The 23,605-nt window shown below is 38.0% G+C and overlaps 1 protein-coding gene across 1 annotated transcript; it reads right to left on the minus strand.

Moving 5' to 3' along the window:
• Window positions 1–136: 136 nt before the first annotated feature.
• LOC122995362 (oligophrenin-1-like) lies at window positions 137–22,557 on the minus strand. The gene is made up of 24 exons (XM_044370557.1): window positions 21,856–22,557; window positions 20,475–20,570; window positions 19,907–19,968; window positions 18,923–18,994; window positions 17,386–17,487; window positions 17,174–17,284; window positions 16,859–16,963; window positions 16,645–16,774; window positions 16,440–16,540; window positions 16,162–16,253; window positions 14,844–14,922; window positions 12,183–12,216; window positions 11,949–12,011; window positions 11,257–11,331; window positions 10,552–10,636; window positions 9,925–9,983; window positions 8,907–9,012; window positions 8,546–8,705; window positions 7,416–7,563; window positions 6,233–6,541; window positions 5,394–5,541; window positions 3,884–3,934; window positions 2,704–2,743; window positions 137–2,572 (listed from the first exon to the last, which is right to left on the minus strand). The coding sequence occupies exons 1-24, from the start codon at window positions 22,007–22,009 to the stop codon at window positions 2,567–2,569; spliced, it is 2,388 nt and encodes a 795-aa protein (XP_044226492.1). The 5' UTR covers window positions 22,010–22,557; the 3' UTR covers window positions 137–2,566.
• Between the last annotated feature and the right edge of the window lie 1,048 nt (window positions 22,558–23,605).

Here is a 23,605-nt window from a genome sequence, read left to right on the forward strand (position 1 = left end):
AAACCTTAGTAACACATAAACGTATGTGTTATATATAACAATTGGTAAGCATGATGCCTTTAAAAAGTAGAGGAAAATATTAAACAGCAGTGGTGGAAGATGAAAGTACTAAATATATTTTTAATTCAGCCTGGACATCCGGTAAACTGTGCGCTTGCTTCAATGAGAACACACATTCTTTTGTCCTTGTGTGTGTGCTCCCTTATTTGAGAGTCTAGGCTGCATATTAATATACTGGAGCCCCAAGGTCGTATGAATTGGCATGATATGGACAAGGGAGTTTCCACCGGTCACCGATGTGGGCCAACCAACCATCAAGTTCACCGCTGAGGCTGGTAGTGGAGGTGCAAGCTGGTGGGTTAAATTTGGGAATAAAAAGGGCCGTGGCAAGGGAGCAAGGCTCTGACTGGCAGTGAAGGCTGGAATGTGGTGGGAGGGGCGGATGGCAAATCAAATACAATGTCAGATTACATGCAGGTTTTTATTACATATGGAGGTCTGAAGAAGTTCGGCTGTATTAACAGTACTTTCAAACATGTGTTAAGACATCAAACAATCAATACCGTTGTGCCTTTTAAGAGTCATCCGAACACACTGCGCTGAGAACTTTACTAAACTGTGAGTGCAAAAACCTTGAGCCCTATTCTTCCACTTTTTCATTTGCAATGTTGTAGATGACTTTAACATTAACATCTTAACTTTTTAACTAGCATTTTAAGAATATCATACTACCTAAATTGTATGCATTTCCTGTTTAAGGAATTTGGATGGTCAAACCTTGCGGAGCCACATGGTTGAGGTTTAGAGAAGATCACAGTAAAAGTGGTTCCATGAGGACTGTTCAAGTATTCAATACCAGAGGAAGAGACCAGAGGGAGACACAGACTTGGAAGTATAAGAAATTTAGCATATGGATAAAGCTGTAAGATTGCTTTTCATTAGTTTTTTTGTCTGTTTGTTTTTTAGCCATGATAGGTGCAACGCTCTAAAGATAGCAATGTCACTCAGCATGTTGATGGGTCCATCACATCCCCAGTTTTTATCAAAATTTTAATTTGGTCAGTACTTTACTTTCTGATGAAATGCTTTAGTACTATTGTTATTCCCATCAGCCTCAGCTGTACTGTGTGTTTAGTGCTAATTAACAAATGTTTGCATGCTAACACACTAAACCAGCATGGTAAATATTAAACATCCGTAACATAATGGTAATACATAGTTCATTTTTTAAAGTATTCACGAGTCACATTAAGAACAATTCATATTTATTTTTCTTTTTGAAAACATGACCAACCAGAAAAAAAACAGAAAATCCAAGTTGGGTTATCAAAAAAAAAAAAAAACAACATAAAAACAACTTTAAGTACAAAATAAACTCTGGAGTGTTATTTTCACATATTGTATCAGTTTTGTTACATATGTGACCTGCTTTTTAATCTCAATAATTCCTTTTGAGATACAACAAGTTCAGGTAAACTTTGAGGACTCTCCTGTACAACTTGACCTACCTACTTTAGGTAAGAAGTGAGTGACTCTATGGTCAGAAATAAGGGAATGTACACTGGGGAAATTTGTTTTCATAATTCCCAATTAAACTAACACTCACGACTACAGGCTCACAGTTTAAAGCAAAATACTTTTTCTAATGCCTCTTAAAAAGTGACTTATGTTTGAATGATAAATTGTCTCAACTGACATACATGATGACAATTTTGACCCAAATATTCTTTATAAATGGACCAACTAAAATAGCTTTAACAGAGATAATTACTCCACAGTGTGGATTAATATGAATTTAGTTGTTCCATTCCTTGACAGACTGAGAGCTGTTGCAAATGTAATTTTTCTCATTAGTATTTTTTTTTACATGCTGTTTTGTTTAAATACTGAAATAAAATCTTGAGCAGTTGGTTTCCTGTAAGCAGATTCACTTAATTAACAAGTTTTGTCAAGTGCATTAAACGGTCCATTTAATAAAATCTAGAAATTAATATTAAGACTAATATGTCACATTTTAAAATTAATTCTATTTAATCTGATTAAGTCCATCTTAATCAATTAGTCTACTCTGAGAGATCTATTTCACACTGCTGAAAAAAGTATTAAGGATGTAGACTAGTAGTCTATGTTAGCCACCAGAACCAGTTACACGAGTCAGCTCCTATGAATAAAATTGGCCAAGAGTCACTCAAACTATTTAACACTGTAAAATGACTAAATATTGTAATATTAATTGACATAACTGTCAATTGGAGTGAAACAACAACAAAAAAAAGTACTTTTACTCCGTCATAACTTTGGAATAATGTTTGATCACTGCGTCAGTTATTTTGTTCATTCAAAAGTCAATTTGCTGCTGTGTTGCCTTACAGCACGATTCTATTGATTAAAAATCAAATAGAACCAAATTAATCCATTCAGTTCTATTGAGAGTCGTTTCCTCAGTCTATCCAATAACATCTGGATTGACTGAGTTCATTAGTGGTGACTCCCTCCAGCTTGGTGTGCGCCATGTAGAGCACATGTACAGCACATGTAGAGGTCACATGATGTGGTCTCCTTAACTTTAATTCTGAGAAGACAAAACATGAACAGTCTGTTTCAAGTATGAAAAGAAACACATTTATATACAGAAAAAAAATTCAGTTTATTACAAGCAGAATAAAAATGCATAACAAACAGCGAAATTTCAGTAAATCTCACCTCTTTTTTGACATTTGATGGTGGCGGAGAAACTGGTGGACTAAATTAGAAGAGAAAAAAAATGAATTACAAATCCAATTATGGTTCACAGCACTGTTTCAGCTCAACCAACAGACCCCCCATGACCTGACTGAGAGCCCCTTGTACACTGTGTGATAACTGCATCACACATTATGTGAGATGAGTCTGATAAAGTATTTTTTACAAGCTGTGTCTGTTTGATATCAATTTTTAGCACTGTGATTGGTTCAAACTGATTTGTTTGAAGACGTGGGGCGTAGCAGCAGTCACATTTGGTCCTAAATTTCTTTTTTCTTTTTTTAATGACAGAGTCTGTCTTCGGTGGCAAAATCTCTAACTTTATTTTTGGTGGATTTCATTTCTCTCTACATTTTCAATTTTCATTTGTAACAGCCCACAATGGCACACTGTATGGAGGCCTTTAAATACATCAGGGTGTTCACCTTCTATATTCGCATACAGATTGTATCAGTTCTGAAAGTTTGGATGAAATTGTGGTCTGCTAACTGATGTTTTGAGTAGTGTGATTTCAATGACATTAAATTGGTAAGCAGTTATCTACACCTGCAATGATCTTAAAAGATTAATAATCTATCGTTCAGTGAAACTTTTTTGAATAACACTGCATTTAAGAATAATTCACATTTTACACTGGTTTGAAATTGTGTTGCACCCTGTGGGATAATAATTTACTAGAGTTACAATCTGTGCTTCTACTGTCCAAACATGAGCATCATATGTCAGCGGGGACCCCCCTCCTGCCCCCCTTTGTTAACGATGTAAACTGTATGTAACATTGACTGAGCAGATTACAACAAAGAGATGAACTCTCTTTGATGCAACTCCCACAAACCACTTTCCTCTCAGGCAGTTATTTACAGCCTTCAACACTGCCTGCGCTGGGAGGACGGGACCTTAACTTGGACCATCCAAGCAAATCATGAGAGACCAGATGTGTGTGTTTATACCTCTCATTATGTCATCAGTGGGGGGAGCCTTCCTCAGCCAAAAATGTGAGAGTGTGTGTGTGTGAACTAATGTGAACTCTTTATAACATTTATTGATTTAATTAAAATGTGATTGTTTATGGCTGTTACTAATTATATCGTTCTAATCATAAAGAAAAAGGACAAAGACAAAGAAAATGGCTTTTACATACCTGCCAGTTTGTCTAGAAGCGTTCTCAAAAAACTTTGTTTTAGAGGCAACACTGCAGAAAAAGAAAGATGACCGTCATGTTGGTATTGTAGAAACATATGATTCATATTGTTCATATTTGAAATCTATTAATAGAATTCTTCATCAAATCCTTCATGATGCAGCAATCAGACTTTTATGATTCCCGTCAATTTCTGGGTTCTTGGAGCAGCCGCTGCCTTTTTTAACTGCAGAGATTTTATGATGTCACACCAGGAAAAGCACAAGTGTAACTAATACATCAATGTAGGTTCTTCACTTCCTGTTATTATACATGCTGGCTCACTGTACCGCTTACACCTGTGCTTTTTCTGTTATCTTTACTTTTCCTGTTTCCTGTGAACTATCTCTCCATCTACTTGATGGATGAATAAATCCTACAGTGTTTGCTGATCCCCTGACTTTTCCTCCAGTGCCACCAGCAGGTCAAACTTTTCTCTTATTCAGTGAACTATCTCACCATCTATTTAATGGATTGGCAATAAATCCTACTGTCTTTGGTGATCCTCTGACTTTTCCTCTAGTGCCAACATCAGGTCAAAATTTAATCCTGCCAAATACTTTGGTTTAAGACACTAAAATGCTGTGTAGAGCTGAGGAGAAGAACAGAGTCGGGTGATAATCCTTTGCAGATTCATCACTATTAGCGACCCCCTTCACATACAGGTAGTCTTGTTAATATAAAAATACTGATTATAGCTGTCACCTCGGCTGCTCTTGGCTTCTATACTCACCATGATCCACTTCATCCCAAAGGCAATTCAATCAGCTGTGCAGTCCACTGGAATAAACTAATCCTGTCGTGCCCCTGAAAGCACCCTGAGATGATGTAATGTCTCAAAACGACATAATGATGGCACCATCACCTCTGGCCTATACTGTTTATAAGGTGGATGAGGTTTCACTGTGTTCATGACAAATTGTGACACTGATATCTGCATGATGTAGACCTGCAATGATTTGTTGATTAATCAATTATTTGATCGACAGAAAATGAATCGCCAACTATTTTGATAATCAATTAATTGTTAAAAACATTTGTTTAGCTTCTCAAATGTCATTTTAAGACATAACCCTTGACACTGGGAAATGACAACAGACATTTTCACCATTTTATATACAAAACAACTAATTGATTAATCAAGACAATAATTTGCAAATTAATCAATAATGAGAATAATCGTTGGTTGCAGCCTTAATATGATGCAACAGTCGCTGTGAGCAAACTAAATGTGTATTTTTTGATCAGACAGTGTAGACTATCAAAGTTATTAATGCCTTGTGGGCTGCTCATTTGGAGACATTGGACTTTGAACGCCTGGCACCATTTCAAGGTTGCATAAATTATGAGATTTATTGTTTTTAATTAAAACTACAGAAACAGAAGTTGAATATTTATTGGACCTTACGACCCTGCCTATACTTGCATACCTAAAAGTATCTCTAATAACAGACTTTTGTATCTCACTTACTAGGATGTTGCTGTGCCATCGCTGCTGGCTGAACTCTGGGTCTTTTGTACAGAGGGGTGTCTGGAGGGGGGCTCAGGAGGCCTGACTGGAGGTCTACAAATGGCAGGTTTCTCTGTTGACCTCATTCTGTTCAGACCATCACAATCTCCTGAAAAACCATACAAATAAAAAAAGCTTCAAGAAACGGTGCATAGGAACAAGAAATAAAAGTGTAGATGGGAAAATGAATGACTTGAGGCTGTGATGGGTTAAAATGTTAGAAAACAGGTTTTGAAATCTGCAACCAAGTTCTTAATCTTGACCACTTCATCATCCACCATAAATGCCTGCACAACACTTGATTATCCGCTGATGACTAATTTCTGGGTAATACTGTTAAATTGAGCAAGCTAAAAGCAAGCCTTTACATGCTTTAAATTTCTTTTTTTTTTTTTAAACCAAATACAGATTAATTATTTCCAGAGGCACATTTATAAAGAAAGGATACAGTACAGCAGTTGGACATGTTGCAGCACATGTTATAAAGAGCAATGGATTACTGGAACCACCATTACCACAACAAAAAACAATAATCAATTAATAAATTAGTAGGAAAGAAGACTGATTTTGGCTAATTAGATTTCAAGACCTGGTCTCATGTTCTCAAATATCTGACAATCACAATTTAGTTTTTCATATTAAACCAAATCCCTTCGTCTTTACATTTTAAATCCTATAAACCAGAAAGAAATTTTTCTTTGCTCAACAGAGGCAAACTCAGTTGTAGATAAACAAGTATTTAAGGAAGTTTCAGCTACATTTATCTATCTCTTCATATAAACACAGACAGCTTGTCGTACCTTCTCTATTGGCTGATGTGCCTTTTGGAGGCGGTCTTCTGCTCTGGAAAGATGGTACCCGGCTCACATAGACTCCAGACTCCCCATTTGCCCCTGAAGAAGAATCTGGCCTTTGCTTTGTATCATCTATCTTTCCGACGTCAGAGTCTGAGTGTCTGTCCTGACGGTTTGCTGGTCTGGGTAGTAACGCTTGTCTCGGAGGAGGTTCTCTTGGAACGAGCGGAGCACAGCTTACAGGTTTCGTCCGCTGCAGGGGAACAGGATTCGCTGAGACTTCCCTATCCGCAATAGAGCTGTCATTCTGGCCATCTGTTACAGAGCAACAACATGACAGTTAATGCATAGTATTGATGACTTGGAGTGGACTCAACAGCCAGAACTAAACATTGACATAAAGGAAGTGATGTTGTTCTTCCCATCTAAGAACAGTAACTTTAGGCTTCAGGAAAATGTAAATGTTTTCTTCGATGATGTTCAACTGCAAGATAAAACAATCATGCAAAGTACAGTAAAAATGTTAAATGTTGAATTAAAGTCAAATTGGTAATACAACCACTGGCACAAGTCATTCAAATTATTTGCTAATGAATTCAACACACAGTCCAAGGTTTAGAGAGCTGCTTATTTGTCTATACAAAGTAGTAAGTTGGTAAATATCACACAACACAGGGAGGACGAGCTGCAGGTGCTCCAAATTTCTCTGCCACAGTGAATGAGAGGATGGAATCACATTCACTTAATGAGGGGTTCAGACAGACAGACAGAAATTACATGATTTAGCCTGAGGCACTGAAAAAAAGACTAATGTGAGATAAGAAATGTATAGTACATAAGTTTATTTGTACTTGAAATCAAATAAAATAACACCAAAGGAATGTTGCAATAAAGGATAAGGCAGCAAATAAAGAAAGAAAAAGATTTGATTTGACATTCGTTGAGAAACAAATTAATATTTACATGATTAGGAATATCTAATAACTGTTTGGAGTATTCAATGGACACACACACCAAATCCAAATTTCTGTACCTCAGACAGTGTTAAGAAATGACCCTGCAGATGTGTTGTTGTGCAGGTCTTCTTTTTCAAAACATTCAAAATAATCTACTCTACATGAAACACAGACAGGATGGCATTATGATGAGGATGACGATGACAATCAGGCCAAGAGAGGCTAATAATTACTCTCTGCGTGTTGGAAGTGGTCGTGAGTAAGAGCTTGGTAAACACGAGGTGGCCGCTTGGAGATTGTGATGGGTTGACGCTTTCTCGGGGTGATCCGAGGAGGAGGGACAGGTGGGGCGGTGCTGTCCTCTGGCATGTAACTGAAGATCTGTAATCAGGAATCACAACAAATGTTACATTAGCGCTTGGTTCAGCTATTTCAGCTGCATACAGACTGTAACTTATATAATAAATGAATAATAAATTAAATGATATACATGAGAAAGAGCAGAAAAAAAGACCAAAAACAATAAAACAATTCAATAAATGGACTAAGTACAAATACCTAATGAGTGACCTAATGAATAGACCTATGATAAACAAATGACTCTGCTACACAAAATCACATGAAGAAGTATTAAAGGAAAAGTTTGATATTTTGGGAAACTCACTTATTCCCTTTTTTTGCAGATTTACATAAGATATACCACTCACACTACACACTAGCGTCTGTACGCTAAGTATGAAGCTACTGCCAGCAGGTAGCTAACTTAGCTTAGCATAAAGACTGGAAACAGGTGGGGAAAAGCTAGCCTGACTGTCCAAAGTAACAAAATTTGCCTACCAGCACTAAAGGTCAGTATATAACACATATCTCATTTGTTTAATCTCAAAATCAAAAACCTGTCAATCAGTCTACCTCTGCTGGTTGCCTGGCAACTGGTCCTGGCCAAGAAATAGTGCAGCACATAACCCAGCATAAAACTACAAATTGTCATTTTTTTGTGCAGATTAAACAAGTGAGATATAACATGTTAGTAAGTGAGATTTAGTGGTGCTGGTACACAGATTTTGTCACCTTCGGACAGAGCCAGGCTAGCTGTTTCCCTCTGTGTCCAGTCTTTATGCTAATCTAAGTTAGCCTGCTGTTGACAGTAGCTCCTTACTTAGCATACAGACATTTGAGTGGTATCAGTGTTCTAACGTAACTCTTGACAAAAAAAGGGAATAAGCGAGTTTCCCAAAATTTTTCCTTTAATTCTTCTTTTAATTCTTTGTGCTAAGACAAGTTAGCCAGCTGCTGGCGTTATCAAATATTTCCCAAAATATCCCATCAGACCACACAAAGTTTACATCCTCTGAAATCGTACCTTTTTGTGGTCCTCAATCAGAATCTCAACTACAATATTTTGGAACTTGATGTCCAACATGGCCGCCACGGTCTCCTCCTTTGCTCTCATCAGCGTGGGTCCAAAGATAACAGCCATGTTTGAAGGAGTCATTAGGTTTTCTTCACTGTGGCTGCACACACTGTCAATGAATATCAAATTGGCTTGAATAAAATGTAACTAAACTGTCGATACAGGCAGTAACACATGATCTCAGCTCATTTTACAAAGACAGCATGGGGTCCTGTAACCTGTGTATGGAAGGTGAGGTGTTTAATAATGTGAGAAAGCAGTTTGAGAGCAGTGAAAACAGTAAATCACAACAAAGTGTGTTAGCACTTACTTGACCAAGTGTTTAATAAGCATCTCCAGCATCTCCCGATTCTTCTCCGGAAGTTTGTAGGTAAGTGAGTGAATTTCACTTAGTCGAACGTCAAGATTATCTGACTCTGTTAGACAAAGAAAATATCTATGTTAAGTAATGAAGGAGTTTCAAAGAACAGCAGACATAAAGGTTATGCAATATGGACAGTTGATCTGTAGACCAAAATCATAAACATGTTGTTGAAGTTCTCTACAAATGAAAGAAAATACCAGCTTGAGAATAAAAATCCCTGATATTTCTTTAAAAGTAAATACTGCAAGTAAGGAAAGAACATGTTTTCACTGCTATGACATGTGACCAATAAAAAAAGTCTCCAAAACAAAAAAGGCCGTATAATGCAACTAATGAATGTCATTTTCCAGGAAACTGAAGCCACCAGTTGTCTTAAAGACCAGTTGTAACATCTTGACAGAATGAGGCTGATGCTATTAAACTCTTTGTCTTTGTTTGACAGGAAAAAAACCAAACAAAAAAACGGGGGACTCAGATTTACTGTGTCTTACATATAAGTGTCTTCCAGACTGATCTACTGTTATGTGTTAAACTGCTGGACCTGCAGCCTGTCCAGAGTTAATGTACAAATGCCTCTTGTGTACCTTTTGCATTCAAGTCATAATTACAACCCAAACTATCTGAAAAGATAGATTGAGCCTCTACTATAAAAATATGAAAAGTCAATATTCAAGCTACAACTGTACACAGACGGTATGTGTTATGATTTTATATTTCTTCTCATCTCTGCAAAAAGAAATTATGCTGACTTTTAGAAGTACATGTATGTGCATGCAATGGAGAGATATCATTTTTTACTATTACCTGTTAAAAGGTGAGAACAAGTTTGAACCACAAAAGCAATCTTCCTCATTAACATTTTTTAAGATGATGTTTGAGGGAAACAGCAGGTCTACATTCAAGATGAGGGTTTAAAAAGGAGGCACACATAATGCATGACCTCCCCAGTCTTATAGCAGCTTACTTGCAGCACACATGAGGTCTCTGTGCAGACTGTAGGTCATCAGTGGTTCAGACAGGCTCCTGCAAATAAATACAGACTCGTAAACATGTAGGTCATCAGTGGTTCAGACAGGCTCCTGAAAATAAATACAGACTCGTAAACATGTACTGTACAAGATCGTGATGCAATATAACTCACAACATCAAACACAAGGAGGACATCAAGCAGCACTCTTCGTTACAGAGTTACACGAGAAAGCACTCTCTGTCAAGGCTGCATTTGTTAATTTAATGACAGCAAATAGTTTTTTAAAACATGAATCTGGATCCAGATCTACAAATATTGATATGCAATCATGGAGATTTTTGGAAAATACCGAAATCCTTGGATTAGGGTTTTCTACATGGATGAATTGTGCAAAATTTTATGTGACTCATTCTCGAGACCAATTACATTTTCTTTAATTATTAATTAAAGTTATATTGTAATTTAATTTAAATTTATATTGAAAGTAAAGTAAAGAATTGACATTCAGATTTGATAATTATAAAAATGTAAGTTAAGAGCAGCCAGTGCCAGTGTACAGTGTTTTTACCAGTTTTTTTCTGTCACTTACTCACATCTATGTCCATTCACACACAAACACACCTTAGATAAAACTTCAATGCACTTGTGATGGTTTTAATGTCCCAGTCGCTGCTGTGGAGATCCACATCTCCAGCGTGTGAGGGGTCTATGAAAGAGCAAACCAAAACAAACAAAATATTCAGTGTCTTTTGTGTTAAATCCTACATAAACAAAACTGAAAATCACCTCAAATCAGTATCTTGACTGATCAAAGTAACTGACTGACAATAATTAAACTATTAAAACTATTAAACTAACTCTAACTTTGAGCTCTATTCTTTGTCTCCAGCAACTCTTGATGGAAATACCTGGCTCTTGAATGCTCCACTATGTTCACCAGCTAGTTGCTAACTTTGCCTGTCGGTTTTTAGGGCTTTTTCACTAAAGCTAAAAGACTCTAAAACACTCCATTGAGCTGAAGGGAACAGCAGAGTTAAGTGTTGATTCACTGGGTTTGTCACTACAAGCAACCCCGTTTACATTACACAAAGTCATTTGATGCATTGTTGTCATAAAAATAATGATTGCAGGCACTTTAAGGCAGATCCCTCTAGAACGGCTGCACTATGAGTCAGCGACCTGCTGATATTTCCTCATCACTTGCACACTGGAGCGTCACAACAGCTGCAGAACCTGTTATGTTGTGCCGTCAGGTAGGTAAGACCGACCGAGAAAAACATAGTTAATGGGCAGATAAGGTGCGGGTTCATAGGCTTATTTCCTTACCAAAGAAGGCATTTAAAAGCTTCTGCACTTGGATGTTGCTGCCAACTGTTCTGTAAACTCCTTCTTGTGCGACTCCTGGAAAGAGGAAAGGGGGAGGTAAAAAAGAAAGGGAGTGTACTCTGGACAAATACAGAGCAATGGAAATGTACCACATGCTTCTCTTCAGAGGCTGCATGAGCTGAAATTAAGATACAGATGTTCTTTCCTGATTGTAAACGCTTGATTTCACTACTTAGTTCGAGGCTGAACAATGTTCCATGCTTGGATCATGAATCAAATTACATGTTATGACTTGAGTACTTAAATCCATCCATGTAAGATAAACTGCTGGAGAAAAACATTGTGACTTTCAGATTATAAGGTTACATCTGCGTTCAAGACAAGTTTGAAATATGAGCTTTAAAGTTTTCAGCATGCATGGAGAGAAGGAGTTTTGTTAGAGACATAATAGTAATAAAAGATCTTAACAGTGCAGGATAAGCATGTGATGATTTAACTCTAAACAGTCTGAAAAAGACTATTATTTCAGACAACTACTTGTAATGAAACACAACTGTTTCCTTGAGGGTGCATGTGGCTGGCAGGAATGGCATCAAAATGTAACCTATGACTCAACTACGCCCCCTTAAGGGCAAGTTAGCAAACTAACAGAAGTAAAGATATTCAGGTATAAAACTCAAGAGACTCTTCACCTTTTGTTTCAACATAGTTGATGCACTTTCGCACAAACTTGAATCCAATCTCGTTCAGTTCCACTGTGAAAGTAAAAAAGGCAAAAACAATGAGCATATTTAACAGCACTCATTTAAAGGTCAAACTTCTGAGTGTTCAAACATGAATACAGATACATTCAGAAACACAAGATGCAATTTCATTACATTAACATCACGACTTCAGACTTTTGAGGGTAATGATGACTGACTTACTTTCAGCTTGCTTGTGAATTGGGGAATGATAGATCTGAAATGAAAAAAAATGTCAAAGGAAAGTGAAGACTGATATATGGAAAAATCTACACCTGGCTTTCGATATGTCAGTGTGATTAATGAGCACGGCTTTCTTCAAACTGAAAAAATGAGAGGAAAAAAAAAGACGTGATGATGGCAAAAGGGAAACTAACCTCCTGAACACACTGAGAGCTTCCAGTATGGTTTATTGGAATATTAGAGCCATTTTCCAGTTAAAAGCTGAACTTATGAGCAGTCTCAAGTTACAAATAATAATGAAACTGAGAGAAAAAAGTATCAGGGGGAAACTAACAATAATTTAGGTTCTGTTCTGAGAAATTTGACAAAACTTGATATTAAAACCAGTGTGTTTGCAACAGAAAATACAGGCATAGTTACCAGTATATCACACCTAAAACATCCAACTCAGGGACGAGTCAGACACTGTCAGATGTGGTGGGTTTTATATCAAAGCTTTGTCTAATCCTTTCCCCAAAATAACAGATCTTTCTCAGTCAGCTGTCCTCCCCACTAATGGACGTCAGAGGTCATGGTCAGCTACAGAGCAGCTGCAGACAGAAGAGACTTGTTTAAGGACTCTACAGGGCGAATGTTTGTTGTCACACATGGTTAGTGTGAAATTTCACCGTTACACGCTATTAGTTTTTATTTAGAACAACTGTGAGTAGAGCTACTAATTTATTCATCATATCTGTCTGTCAGAGTGTGTATGTAGTTTTGTTTTGAGAGGAAATTATTCAGATTCTGAATCGATCTACCGACGCAGAGATAATGAAGATACCATTCGAGAAAGGAATTACAGTGAAAACTGAACTTTATTTCCAATGTTTGTTTTCCTTGCAGTAGCTAAAAAGCCACTGTGCCAAAATGTCCAATTGCTGAGTCCAATTGTCCAATTGATAGTTTGGAGAGGCACATGAAAGCATTTTTCTCTTTGTCCTACATTTTAATGCCAAATAGTTTTAACATATTAAGTTTCAGTGGAAAGTGCGCAAAGGGGGGCCTTGAAATGATCTGTAAGTGTTGAATCACATTTGTCATTTTGGCACACAGGTTCATGATATCAACCACTTCTTGGTTTGGAGACGTGACAAATTTGCCTAAACAAAGATTTGTGGGTGTGCTAAATAATCAGGACTGTAATAGACCAGCTGGCTGACTTTAGAGACTAGTGTCAGCCTGTCTCCAAAGCTCATGAGGATGGTTTTTTTTAAATGGGCACAGGACCACTGAAATTATGGCCAATGTGTGTCTACTCTAAGTCAATACATGTATGACGGGAGGAAAATGGTACCACCATACTACCAGTAGAAGAAAATCATTATGCTTTCAGAGCAAAGTTCTGGGCTCAAGAGACTTACAATAAGTTAGCCGAGTATAAGGAAGTTTCAAAAGATAAAGTGCAGTTTCATGAAGCCAACAGACTCAATGTAGCAAAAGCTCAGAGGCAGTAACACAGTGCATTGGATCTTCAGAATATTTGGACAAAGTGGGTAGAAAAGCTCACGTGAAATTTTCATGGTATACAAAAGTCACTGAGGAAGTTGCACAAGAAGAGGGTACTGAAAAATGTGCCTTCTGTTATTTTCACATCCTGTGGCAGTGACAGTGTATTTGTTTTGTCCACAACTGAGGAGGTCCTCTCACCATTAAACCACATATTCTAGACCATCTGATGTGAAAGAGATCTGACAAGAAGTGCAGAGAAAGCAAAACTGAAAAGAAAATATTGTTTATAGCTACGACCAAAAGAGGAAATAACAATGTCTTAAATTTTGCAAATGAAGCAGTTTGCAATTCAATCGCCACGAAACTGCTGAAAACAGAGACAGACCACAGGAGCAGTAAAGTCTGCAGATCAAACAGTTTACAAGGAGGTCTTGAGCTATAACATTCAGTTACCATTAACACCTAAACATGACTATAAAAGTCCAAAAAAAAAAATAAAAATCACAAATAGTGTGAATTCAGCCATGCCGTAAAGGGCTATTATTAAGACTAACCAGGTGCCATTATTTGGTCGTACACTGATGTAATAATGTACCAAGCAAGCTTCATTTAATCTTTCACACATCTGTGATCAGCCGTGCCAACAACCTGCAGCGCTGAACAAATGTCACATGTGAGCTGTCGTCTGCCTTGTATGGTGGATAAAAAAAAAACGAACATGATAGTCATGATAGTGTTTCCTTAAAAAATATATATAAATACCCATTAAAACAACACGCTACTTTACAAATTTTTCTCTCCATGGTTCAGCAGATTGATTTTGTAAAGATACAAGCACATTTAATTAGGTGTAATCCAATTAAGAAGCTGCAAATGACATCAACCTTGACAACTGTAGCTTCTTACAAGAATAAAAAAGTTTTTAGATTTAGCAACCTGCAAAGATTTAAGGAGATTTTATAAAAAAGAAACTGGTTTGGATGGACTCTGATATGCAGATTGGAAACGGAAGCTAGTGTCAGTAATTGTGTGTCCATGCTGTAGCCGTGTCAGCCCCGTTACTGTGGCGACTGACTCCATATCACACTGCAAATCTTTTGGCAGTAACTTTCTCAGGAAAAATCATATCTAGTAGAAGAACAATCCTAGATTAGAAAAAAATAAACTCACAGGCTCTTTTCCATCCATGGCCTCCATCCACAACTTCCTGTCTCCTTCCGAAAGAGCCTGGAAAGTGACGGGGGTGTTTCTATGGAAACAGTAAGAAATGCCATTTAAGAGGCAAAGGTTGCAATTATTCAGTCTGAAAAATGCACTGCTACAGTATCAAACCACTGTGAACATTCAGCTTTTTTTTCTCATGCTTTTACATATCAAGAATCACATACATCTTTCAAGCAAAACAGGGTGGACAAAATAACAAGAACACCACAAAAAGAAGAATGATTTTGAATGAACTTTGATTAAATCTTATGTGGCCGTGATGGAAGTAGCAAATGAATTATGCATGCGGAGATGATGAAAATCCATTGTTGTAGTCTGTCTACTGCAGAAGCAACAGAGTCTTGTGCCAAATATTACAGCTTGTAGGCTACTGAATCAATTGTTAACTAAAACAACTGTGCTGCAAGTTTAAAGCTCTTTTTGGCAACTGCACCAATCAACCAACTACAAAAACTTTTAAAAACTCTTATAAAATAACTTTTCTATCCACTTTAACAGTTACACAGATAACCCTGATATCTCACGGAGCCATCCATTTTTGGCAAAGAAGATCCAAAAGTGTTTCTATGCTTTCATGTGTTGGTGTTTTAACGCTTTTCTTGATGTGTTTCGAAGTATGTCTGAATTAGACACCTGAAATGGCCAAACCATTAGTTCATCTACACTGTCCTGCTCCATTACTGGAGCAAACTAGGAAGGTCAAAGGTCAGGGTCAGGTACTGGGAGCACACTTTGCCTTCAAACATCTTGAGCTGACATGAGTATCTTCTGTATTAGACGGCACTGCCACCTTGAGTCTGTCAAACAGCAGATTCCCCATGTTGTTCACTTCACACACTGGCACAAATGAGTTGCTCAACATGCAGAGACACTTTCAAGCACTTAATGCATAATTCAAGCTATTTTTAAACCTTTCAAAACACCCTGTTGACATTCAAGCATTTCCACAGATTTCAAGTAACAAACCCTGAATACGACAAAGCAGCCTATGGCTCAAGTGTCTTTTAAAAAGCTTCTTGTTCTGAGCAGCCTGCTCACAGTATATAAATATGAGCTTGTTGTGTTCCTTTCCCTGAAATCGCTGGGTTTGCCATCTGTTTCCAGCACCAGCCCCGTTGCTTAGGGATTGTTTGGGCTACAGTCCATTTAGCCCTCACGCTATGTCCTTGTAAACCACCTGTTCACCTCGCCGCCTGAACCTGTTTATCCCACAAGGCTTTTGTATTGCCTCATCTCACAGTCTCTCAGATTTGTTTGTGCTAACCTCTCGATAGTTTCCACGTCAAAGCAAAAGCGCTTGTCTATGGATTCAGTCTTCCGGCGGATGCAGGATTTCAGTGTCAGCTGCGTAGGGCCCTGCAGGGAGAGAGGTAAAATTGGAAAGTGGTCGGCTATGTGTGAGGGAGACGACAAATGTTGGGCAAGCAGTCTGAGGATATAAACTGCCTATAGATACTGTGGATGTCAAAGTATTACAGGAACAGGATAGTGTAGTAATAATAATGAGTAGTAATAATAACATATTTCTTTTCAGTGGAGCACCTGTTTAGTTGTAGGTTTCTGTTCACAAGGTACCATGACCAGCAGTCTCCCCTCCTTGTGATACTTGCAATAGTATTTTACCCATGACACACCCAAAGCCCCTGTTTGACGAAAGAGAAGAAAACAGGACGGGCCTTGTCAGAACTGGCAACAGGGGGAATTCAAGCAAGCTTGTACAAGTATCAAGCTTCCTAAGAACACTTACACTTCTCCTGGCAGAACAGATAACCCTCCATCGGCAGAAGACTGTGCATTTTACTGATCTGGGAAGGGTGTTTCATTCTTTTCATCAGCTCCTCCATCTCCTCGCGAGTGCTCTCATAGTGGTTCCTTGTCTGCAAGCAGAACCAGACAGCAATTTAGTATCATAAGGACATTAAATCTTGCTAATGGCATCATATGTTGCCAGTAACACTTACGTTCTGCAAGCTGAGCTGCAGCTCTTGTTTGTAAGGCATGAAGTCCTGAGTCATCTCCACTGTCAGGTTATTGAGCGTTAAAATGCTGTGAAGAAATGCCAGCACCTGTCCAACCAAAGCATGAATTACATACTTAAGAAGAACAGTCGAGACCAGTCAAAACAACAGAGCCACTGCCATAAAGAATTCCTACAGTGATTTTTCTAAGCCTGTCATCAAGCTTTTCCTCTAAAGTGTTCTGTGTGTTTCCTAAATCTCTTGTTACATGAGTGCGGTAGCAAAGAGGAAGAGTGGGACACCACAAACAGCACTCACAGGCTCCACTACATCAAACTTCTTCCTGTCCTGCACCTGATGGATCTGGTACACATACTCCACTGAGGATTCGTAGAAGTTCACTCGCTCTTTGTCTAGGAGTTCATCAGCCTGCAGTGAAAAAATAACATTTTAAAAAGCAGCAAGTGACACTGTCAATTCTACATTTTGCCATATGATTAATGCAAAATACTTGTCGCACTTCACCCGACCTCTTGAAGTTGGCTCTCTTTCTTCTTGGCAGAAAGATTCAGGTGTTTGTCCAACTGGGAGTAATATTTTTCACTCTCTTTCTCAAACTTCTTTTTCTTTTCCTGCAGGACAGATGTGTTAATTGTGAAAATTAGAAATGTATGGTGTTCTTTCACTTGATTCATAACCTGCTCTCAGAAATAATTAAATAAATATAAGAAGACCTCAGAAATAAAAGAATTCTAACTACAATACACTGACCAGGACATTTTACAGTTGAACTCTTTCGAGCTCTTTGGTGGACAACTACAGTATTAAAGGGAGATACTGTTTCTAAATGATCTCTTATTAATTATCAAACAACATGTATTCTGATACAAATATATCTTGAGTAAGCTAATATCGACCAATAACTGAGCTGACAAGTCTGAACAGTCAGCTAAAGTAATGGATAAACAGCTAAAATAGTTAGCTAAAATTAATAAACAGTTGAAATAGTTCACTAAAAGTAATAAGCAGTAAAATAGTTAGCAAAAAGTAAGGAATAAAGTGTTGAAATAGTTAGCTAAAGGTAATGGATAAACAGTTAACATAGTTAGCTTATAGTAATAAAAAGTATAAGCAGTTAGCTAAAAGTAATGAATTAACAGTTAAAACTGTTAGCTACAAGTAATGGATAGACAGTTAAAATAGTCCAACTTCTGCCACAAGTGGTAGCAGTACAAATGCAAACTTGACAAAACCAAAAGCAGCCTAAAAAAATAGTTAAAGAGCACTCAGTTTAAAATCAATGCATTAATGAACACATTTGAAACATTTGGAGTTATATCTGACATGGCAGTGGGAGTACATCACATAAAAACAGGTTAGTCTAGCTCTAGTAAGTTTTATTTCTTTCACTGTTCTCTTAATCTAAACACAGATTTCTTTCTTAGAGCAATCAAAAGATATTTTACATAAGTTTTACTTTGAAACCATTTTTCAGAACATATACTTTTAATATGAATGTCTTTTCAAAGTCATCTGGACCTGCATATTTCATTTATATTTCAATTCCATTTTCATATATCATGATTATTTATGGATCATGGCACATCCCTACTCTAAACAGAGCGCAACCAGTGCAACGCCTGAATGTAATACTGAACAATCAAGGTGATATCTCACCGAGTTTCCTGATAATGACTTCATGAGCAAAATATAATGATGGAGAAGGAGTGCACAGGAAGGTCACCTTTGGAAAAACATGTGCTGATCTCAGTTGGAAAACTACTTGACTAAGATTTCATTGTTCTTAAATGTGAATGTTTCACACAAACACGCAAGTGGACAGATTTGAGGAAGTAGCTCATAACATCCTGTTTCGTCTGTGTTAGTAGCTCAGGAAGGGATGCATGTTGTACAATCATTTGATTTCCAATGCACAGAAACAAATCAAACGATACTCAATGAAGTAGAACAGTGCTTCCTGCGCTGACTCGTGAATTTGACTTCTTTGGTTCACAGGAATAAGCCACAAATCACTTATAGAGCAGAGGAGCCAGTAAAAACACTCACTTTTGTTATTCCTATTTGCTCCTTCCTGAACTTCTCCAATGGCTTGATGAGCAGATCAGAGGCGTTCTGTACCTGGACAGTAAAATATGGAGCAGCTATTACTGTGGTACAATTCAAAATGCACACACACACACACACCCACACACACACACACACAGACACACACACACACACTGTATTTACCACATGTGAAACACACCCTTTAACACAGTGTCTTTGTATATAAATTGTACATCTTTGTGAGACAGAAATACGTTTTAAATAGTTTAGAAATAAATATTTTGTGAGTGACTGTATTTTTCCTAACTGGTCCCAGCATATGCAGCTCTTTCACACCATCGCAAGCATCATTTACCAGATGACCTCTGGTTTTAAAATTAGATCTGTATCCAGAAAACCCAGTCCAACAGGAACTGCTGCTAACTCATAACATACAGTATAATGCCATGACTCGATTCCTGAGGCTCAAGGCCTAAGGATGAAAAGACTAGATTGTGTCGGAGTTTTAGAAAATATTCTGTATTATTAACAGTACATTAAAGTGTGTGAATAACAGCTGCAGGTGATACTAAGAGATAAAACGAGAATGAAAATGTGTCAAAAAGAAACAAAGACAATATGGAACCATTAACAAAAGGGAACAAGAGAATGGATAGAGGAACTGAAAGCAGAATAATTAACAGAATTTCCCATAGCAGTTCTACATGAGGCAACACATTAACTCATAGAGTATCTAGGTGTGTGGATGTGTCTTGTGAAATCAAATGAACATAATTCAATTGACAGACACAGATGGAATATCTACTTTAAATAAAAAGGAGTCAAATTTGCATCAAAACGAAAGTAAAAACTTGCAGGCGTTTGCTCATCTTATCAGAATGTTCCAAAAAAGCTTTTCCGGCAGGGTGAGTTAATGTGCTTTATTATATCTAATGAGAGTCAAACAGGATGCAGAGTCAGGTTGAAGGAAGTTGATAACCCTACCAACATCATTCTGTCATCCTCCACTTCCTGCAGGAGTCCAGCGAACTCCTGGAACGACTGAGCTGAGGAAGAAAACACAAAGATGGAGAGAAGAATGAAGACTTCGCCTGCTCTTGACTGTGTGACACAATAAATGCACTTTGAAAGACTTAGAAAAAGCAGCACAACACTCTTCTTCCAAACGTGCATTAATATAGGTTTCTCTAGGTTGATGATGATAATATTTCCAGCTATTTTCTTTTATACACACGTTCACTTGTGTGTCATGAAGCTTTAAAGACAGAAACTTGTTTTTCCAAACCATTTTTTTCCCTGTTTAACCACATTCAACTTGTGAGGAATTACCAAGCAGCTGCCAAAAATGTTCCTCTCCACTGAGGTCAAGTAGGGGAAGTATCTTTTGTATGCAATACTAGTGATGTAGTCTTTACTCTGACAGTGACATTTTCCATATTGTATTGTAAACAGAAACTCCCGCTGTAGTGAAGTCCTCTTAAAGTCTGTTTATCATCATGACTTTAATAGCCGGTAAATATAAAGTGTGTGTTTAGTGTCTGTATTATCTTACCAATGTTGATCTCATCATCTGTCAGGGAGTCACCGATGAAATCGAACTGGAACATACTGAGAGTTTGGGAAAACTTCTGAACTGCCAAAGAATAGCCTATAATAAACAAGATTTAATTCTTTAAAAACATTTGAACGGAGCTCTAAATTCCTGAAATAAACAATTGCTCTTTTTCGAATTTAACCTAACTCTCAATATTTAAATACAACTCAAGATAATTGTAAAAGTACTGAGTGTTTTTCTATTTTCCCTGGTAGGAAAATCTAAAGCATATATAAGACCTCCTTGGCCGGGTTCAGCAGCACAGCAGCAGCCAGTATGTAATCTATGCAACATATTTTCCCTGCTAAGTCTGGCTTTTATTATCAACACATAACAGCCACTGTTAGATCAATACTTTGAAGCATTTTTGCCTGAGAAACTTGGCTAACAGATCCAGTATCGTATTTAAAATCCCTCCTGTAAATCTCTCCTTCCGTAATATTATCTATCTGTCAAATTTTCAACCATTTCATGTTTTTTCCCCTCAACCAATTATGTGTCCCATTTAATCTGTTTACTGTATTTTGGATTCTTGCTTTCGTGCATTTTAAGAAGCTTTTTGTATACTAACAAGCCTTTGGCAGATAAATGCATATTTCACAACCTTTGCAGCTGGAGATCAGTGTTTAAATTGAAGATGTGCTACAGTAAATCACAGTGCAGCTTTATCATCAGGAAGTGAGATAAAAATGCGACTTTTGTGAATATGTCTTGGTGCAGTTGACCCCAACGACAGAAACTCGTGACTTCTGGCTATTATCTTCCTCTGCAGCACTATTACAGTACCTACAATGATGGTTTCTGTCTCCGAGGTGAAAAGCTTGTCGCTGGTGATTTGACCAGCAGAATGAGTCAAACAAAACAAACAGTGTCCCCCTCTTAATGGGTGCCACACTGACCCAAATATATGCATCTACTGTACTGTATGCTGTCATTGGCTCTGGTCCATACTATCAGCTGGACTGGTCGCACAGTAAAACCAGCAGCAGCAGAGAGATGACTCAGAGAAGAGAAGTGGAAAAAGCAACAGATTACAACATATGCTCAGATGCACATCCTGCAAAAAAGAAGACAGCTGTTGTGCAGTTTGGAAACAAACAGAACCAGTCATGCAGCACATCTGCACCAGGATCCATGGCTGTTTGGTCTTCTCCCAGGGGAGCACTAGCACCTCCCTGAATATGCCTCTCCCACCCCCACACACACACACACACATTGATGCTATAGGCCCTCACACAGGCCCCAATGATGCTCAACCTCTGTCAACTCATCCCATTTACATGCAAAGTGCAAACACTATTACTAACGTGAAGACTTGTGAGATTCAGATCATGCTTACCTTTGATTGCAGTGATTACACTGTTGCCATCTTTTATCAACTCTTTGAGAAATTTGCTGGATCTCTCCAGCTCTTGTTCATAACACTTGAGAGTCTCCCTGAATTCCGGACTGTCCAGATAGCACTCACTAAACTCCAGAGGCGGATGCCCCATCTTCTGGACGACTGGCTTTTGGACAATAGAGACACTGGATTTGTTTTAGTGAGCCACGCAGCCTACGCTCGTCTACAGCACACTGGTCATTTCTGCTGCACACACTCATCTGTTGAGAGAAGGAGAAACCATGGTGTCCGTGGGAGCCTGCGGCGGCCGCTGGTCACATACGAAGTGGACCAAACACCGAAGAAAGCTCGACTTGAAGTCACTTTCACGATTTCCTCGTCTGACGCGCTGTTTACACTAATTTAATTGTATCCTGGTCCTCGTTGCCACTTTTTCCTTGTTGCAGAGACGTGATTAGAAGAGCGGCGAGAATCCCCTTGGACGCGTCCCATTCCGAGATGTTTCACACTTCCATTAATCCTCCTCCGCTTCTTTATCTCGATTTAAAAACAGATGTTGTTTGCCAAAGTCAACAACACGCTCTCAACTCACTGAGAAGCCGTTAAAAAAGTGATTTGTTTCTATCAGAAATATTATTCACATTCTTAAGTCCCATATCTGTCCGTAGAGCGTAAGACAAAGCCGAACGGGACGTAACCAGCTGGCTACGGACCCTCCAAAAAAACTTCCCCTTTTCCACACCCAGGAGGTTCTTAAAGGGGCCGCAGCACAGACACAAATTGTGTGGACGCTGCTGCTTTCAAATGCTGTTGGTAATTCTTAAATATAATGTAATTCCTATCTAATTGTGCTCTCATAAATGGGCCAAAACAAATCGGTAATAACTACCAGAAAAATGGTATTTAAGAGACATTAATAACCTAATGTTGATATTTATTTACAATAATAAGTATGTATACAGATATTAGAGATAGATGGATAGATTATTTAGGTATGTAGATTGGTATCTTGTCTCTTATTCAATATCAAATAACCTTTATAATAAAATGTATACACGTTGCATATTTCTTTTAAAAAAGGGAGGTTATAATGTGCTTTATATTTAGCTTATATAGCAGATACAGTCAAAAAAAAAAAAGCTTTCTATATGACATATTTTAAATGGGGGCTGTGGTGCACTAAAGCAATGGCTCCCACACTGCGGGTTTGAGAAGCCGATCTGTGGACAGTAGGCTTGATAAATGAAGTGCCCTTTCAACCCTCAATTGCTCCAGTTTCAATTAGTTTCATTCAGTCAGGCTGTGGTTGTAACTGAGTGAAAGTGAACACCACATTTCTGAAAAGGAGAACAACGCTCAGCAAAACTTCCGTGCATAAATAACATATTACAACATACTGTAGCATCGTGTGTTGAAGACAAATCATTTTAAATCCAAAGCAGCTCACAATACAGACACACCTGCATGGACGTGTTACGTGTAGACTCATGAACATATCACGAGAATCATGTGATTATTGCACAGTGAGACAGCTCACACCTGCATGTGACTGGGTGTGTTCCTGCGATCAAGATTATGTACCACAATATGACCTGTCCTTGTTGCACAGGCAGCCTCACCAAACTTAGCTCACAATGCACAACTACAGTAATCCTGCAAGACATCTAGACCTGTATGATGCAGACATTAATCTGAAACTATGACATATAAAACTGAAATTTACTGGTGAGACTATTAGAGGTGTAAA

Source organism: Thunnus albacares, chromosome 13 (genome assembly GCF_914725855.1).
Source record: "Thunnus albacares chromosome 13, fThuAlb1.1, whole genome shotgun sequence".
NCBI classification, from domain to species: Eukaryota; Metazoa; Chordata; class Actinopteri; order Scombriformes; family Scombridae; genus Thunnus; species Thunnus albacares.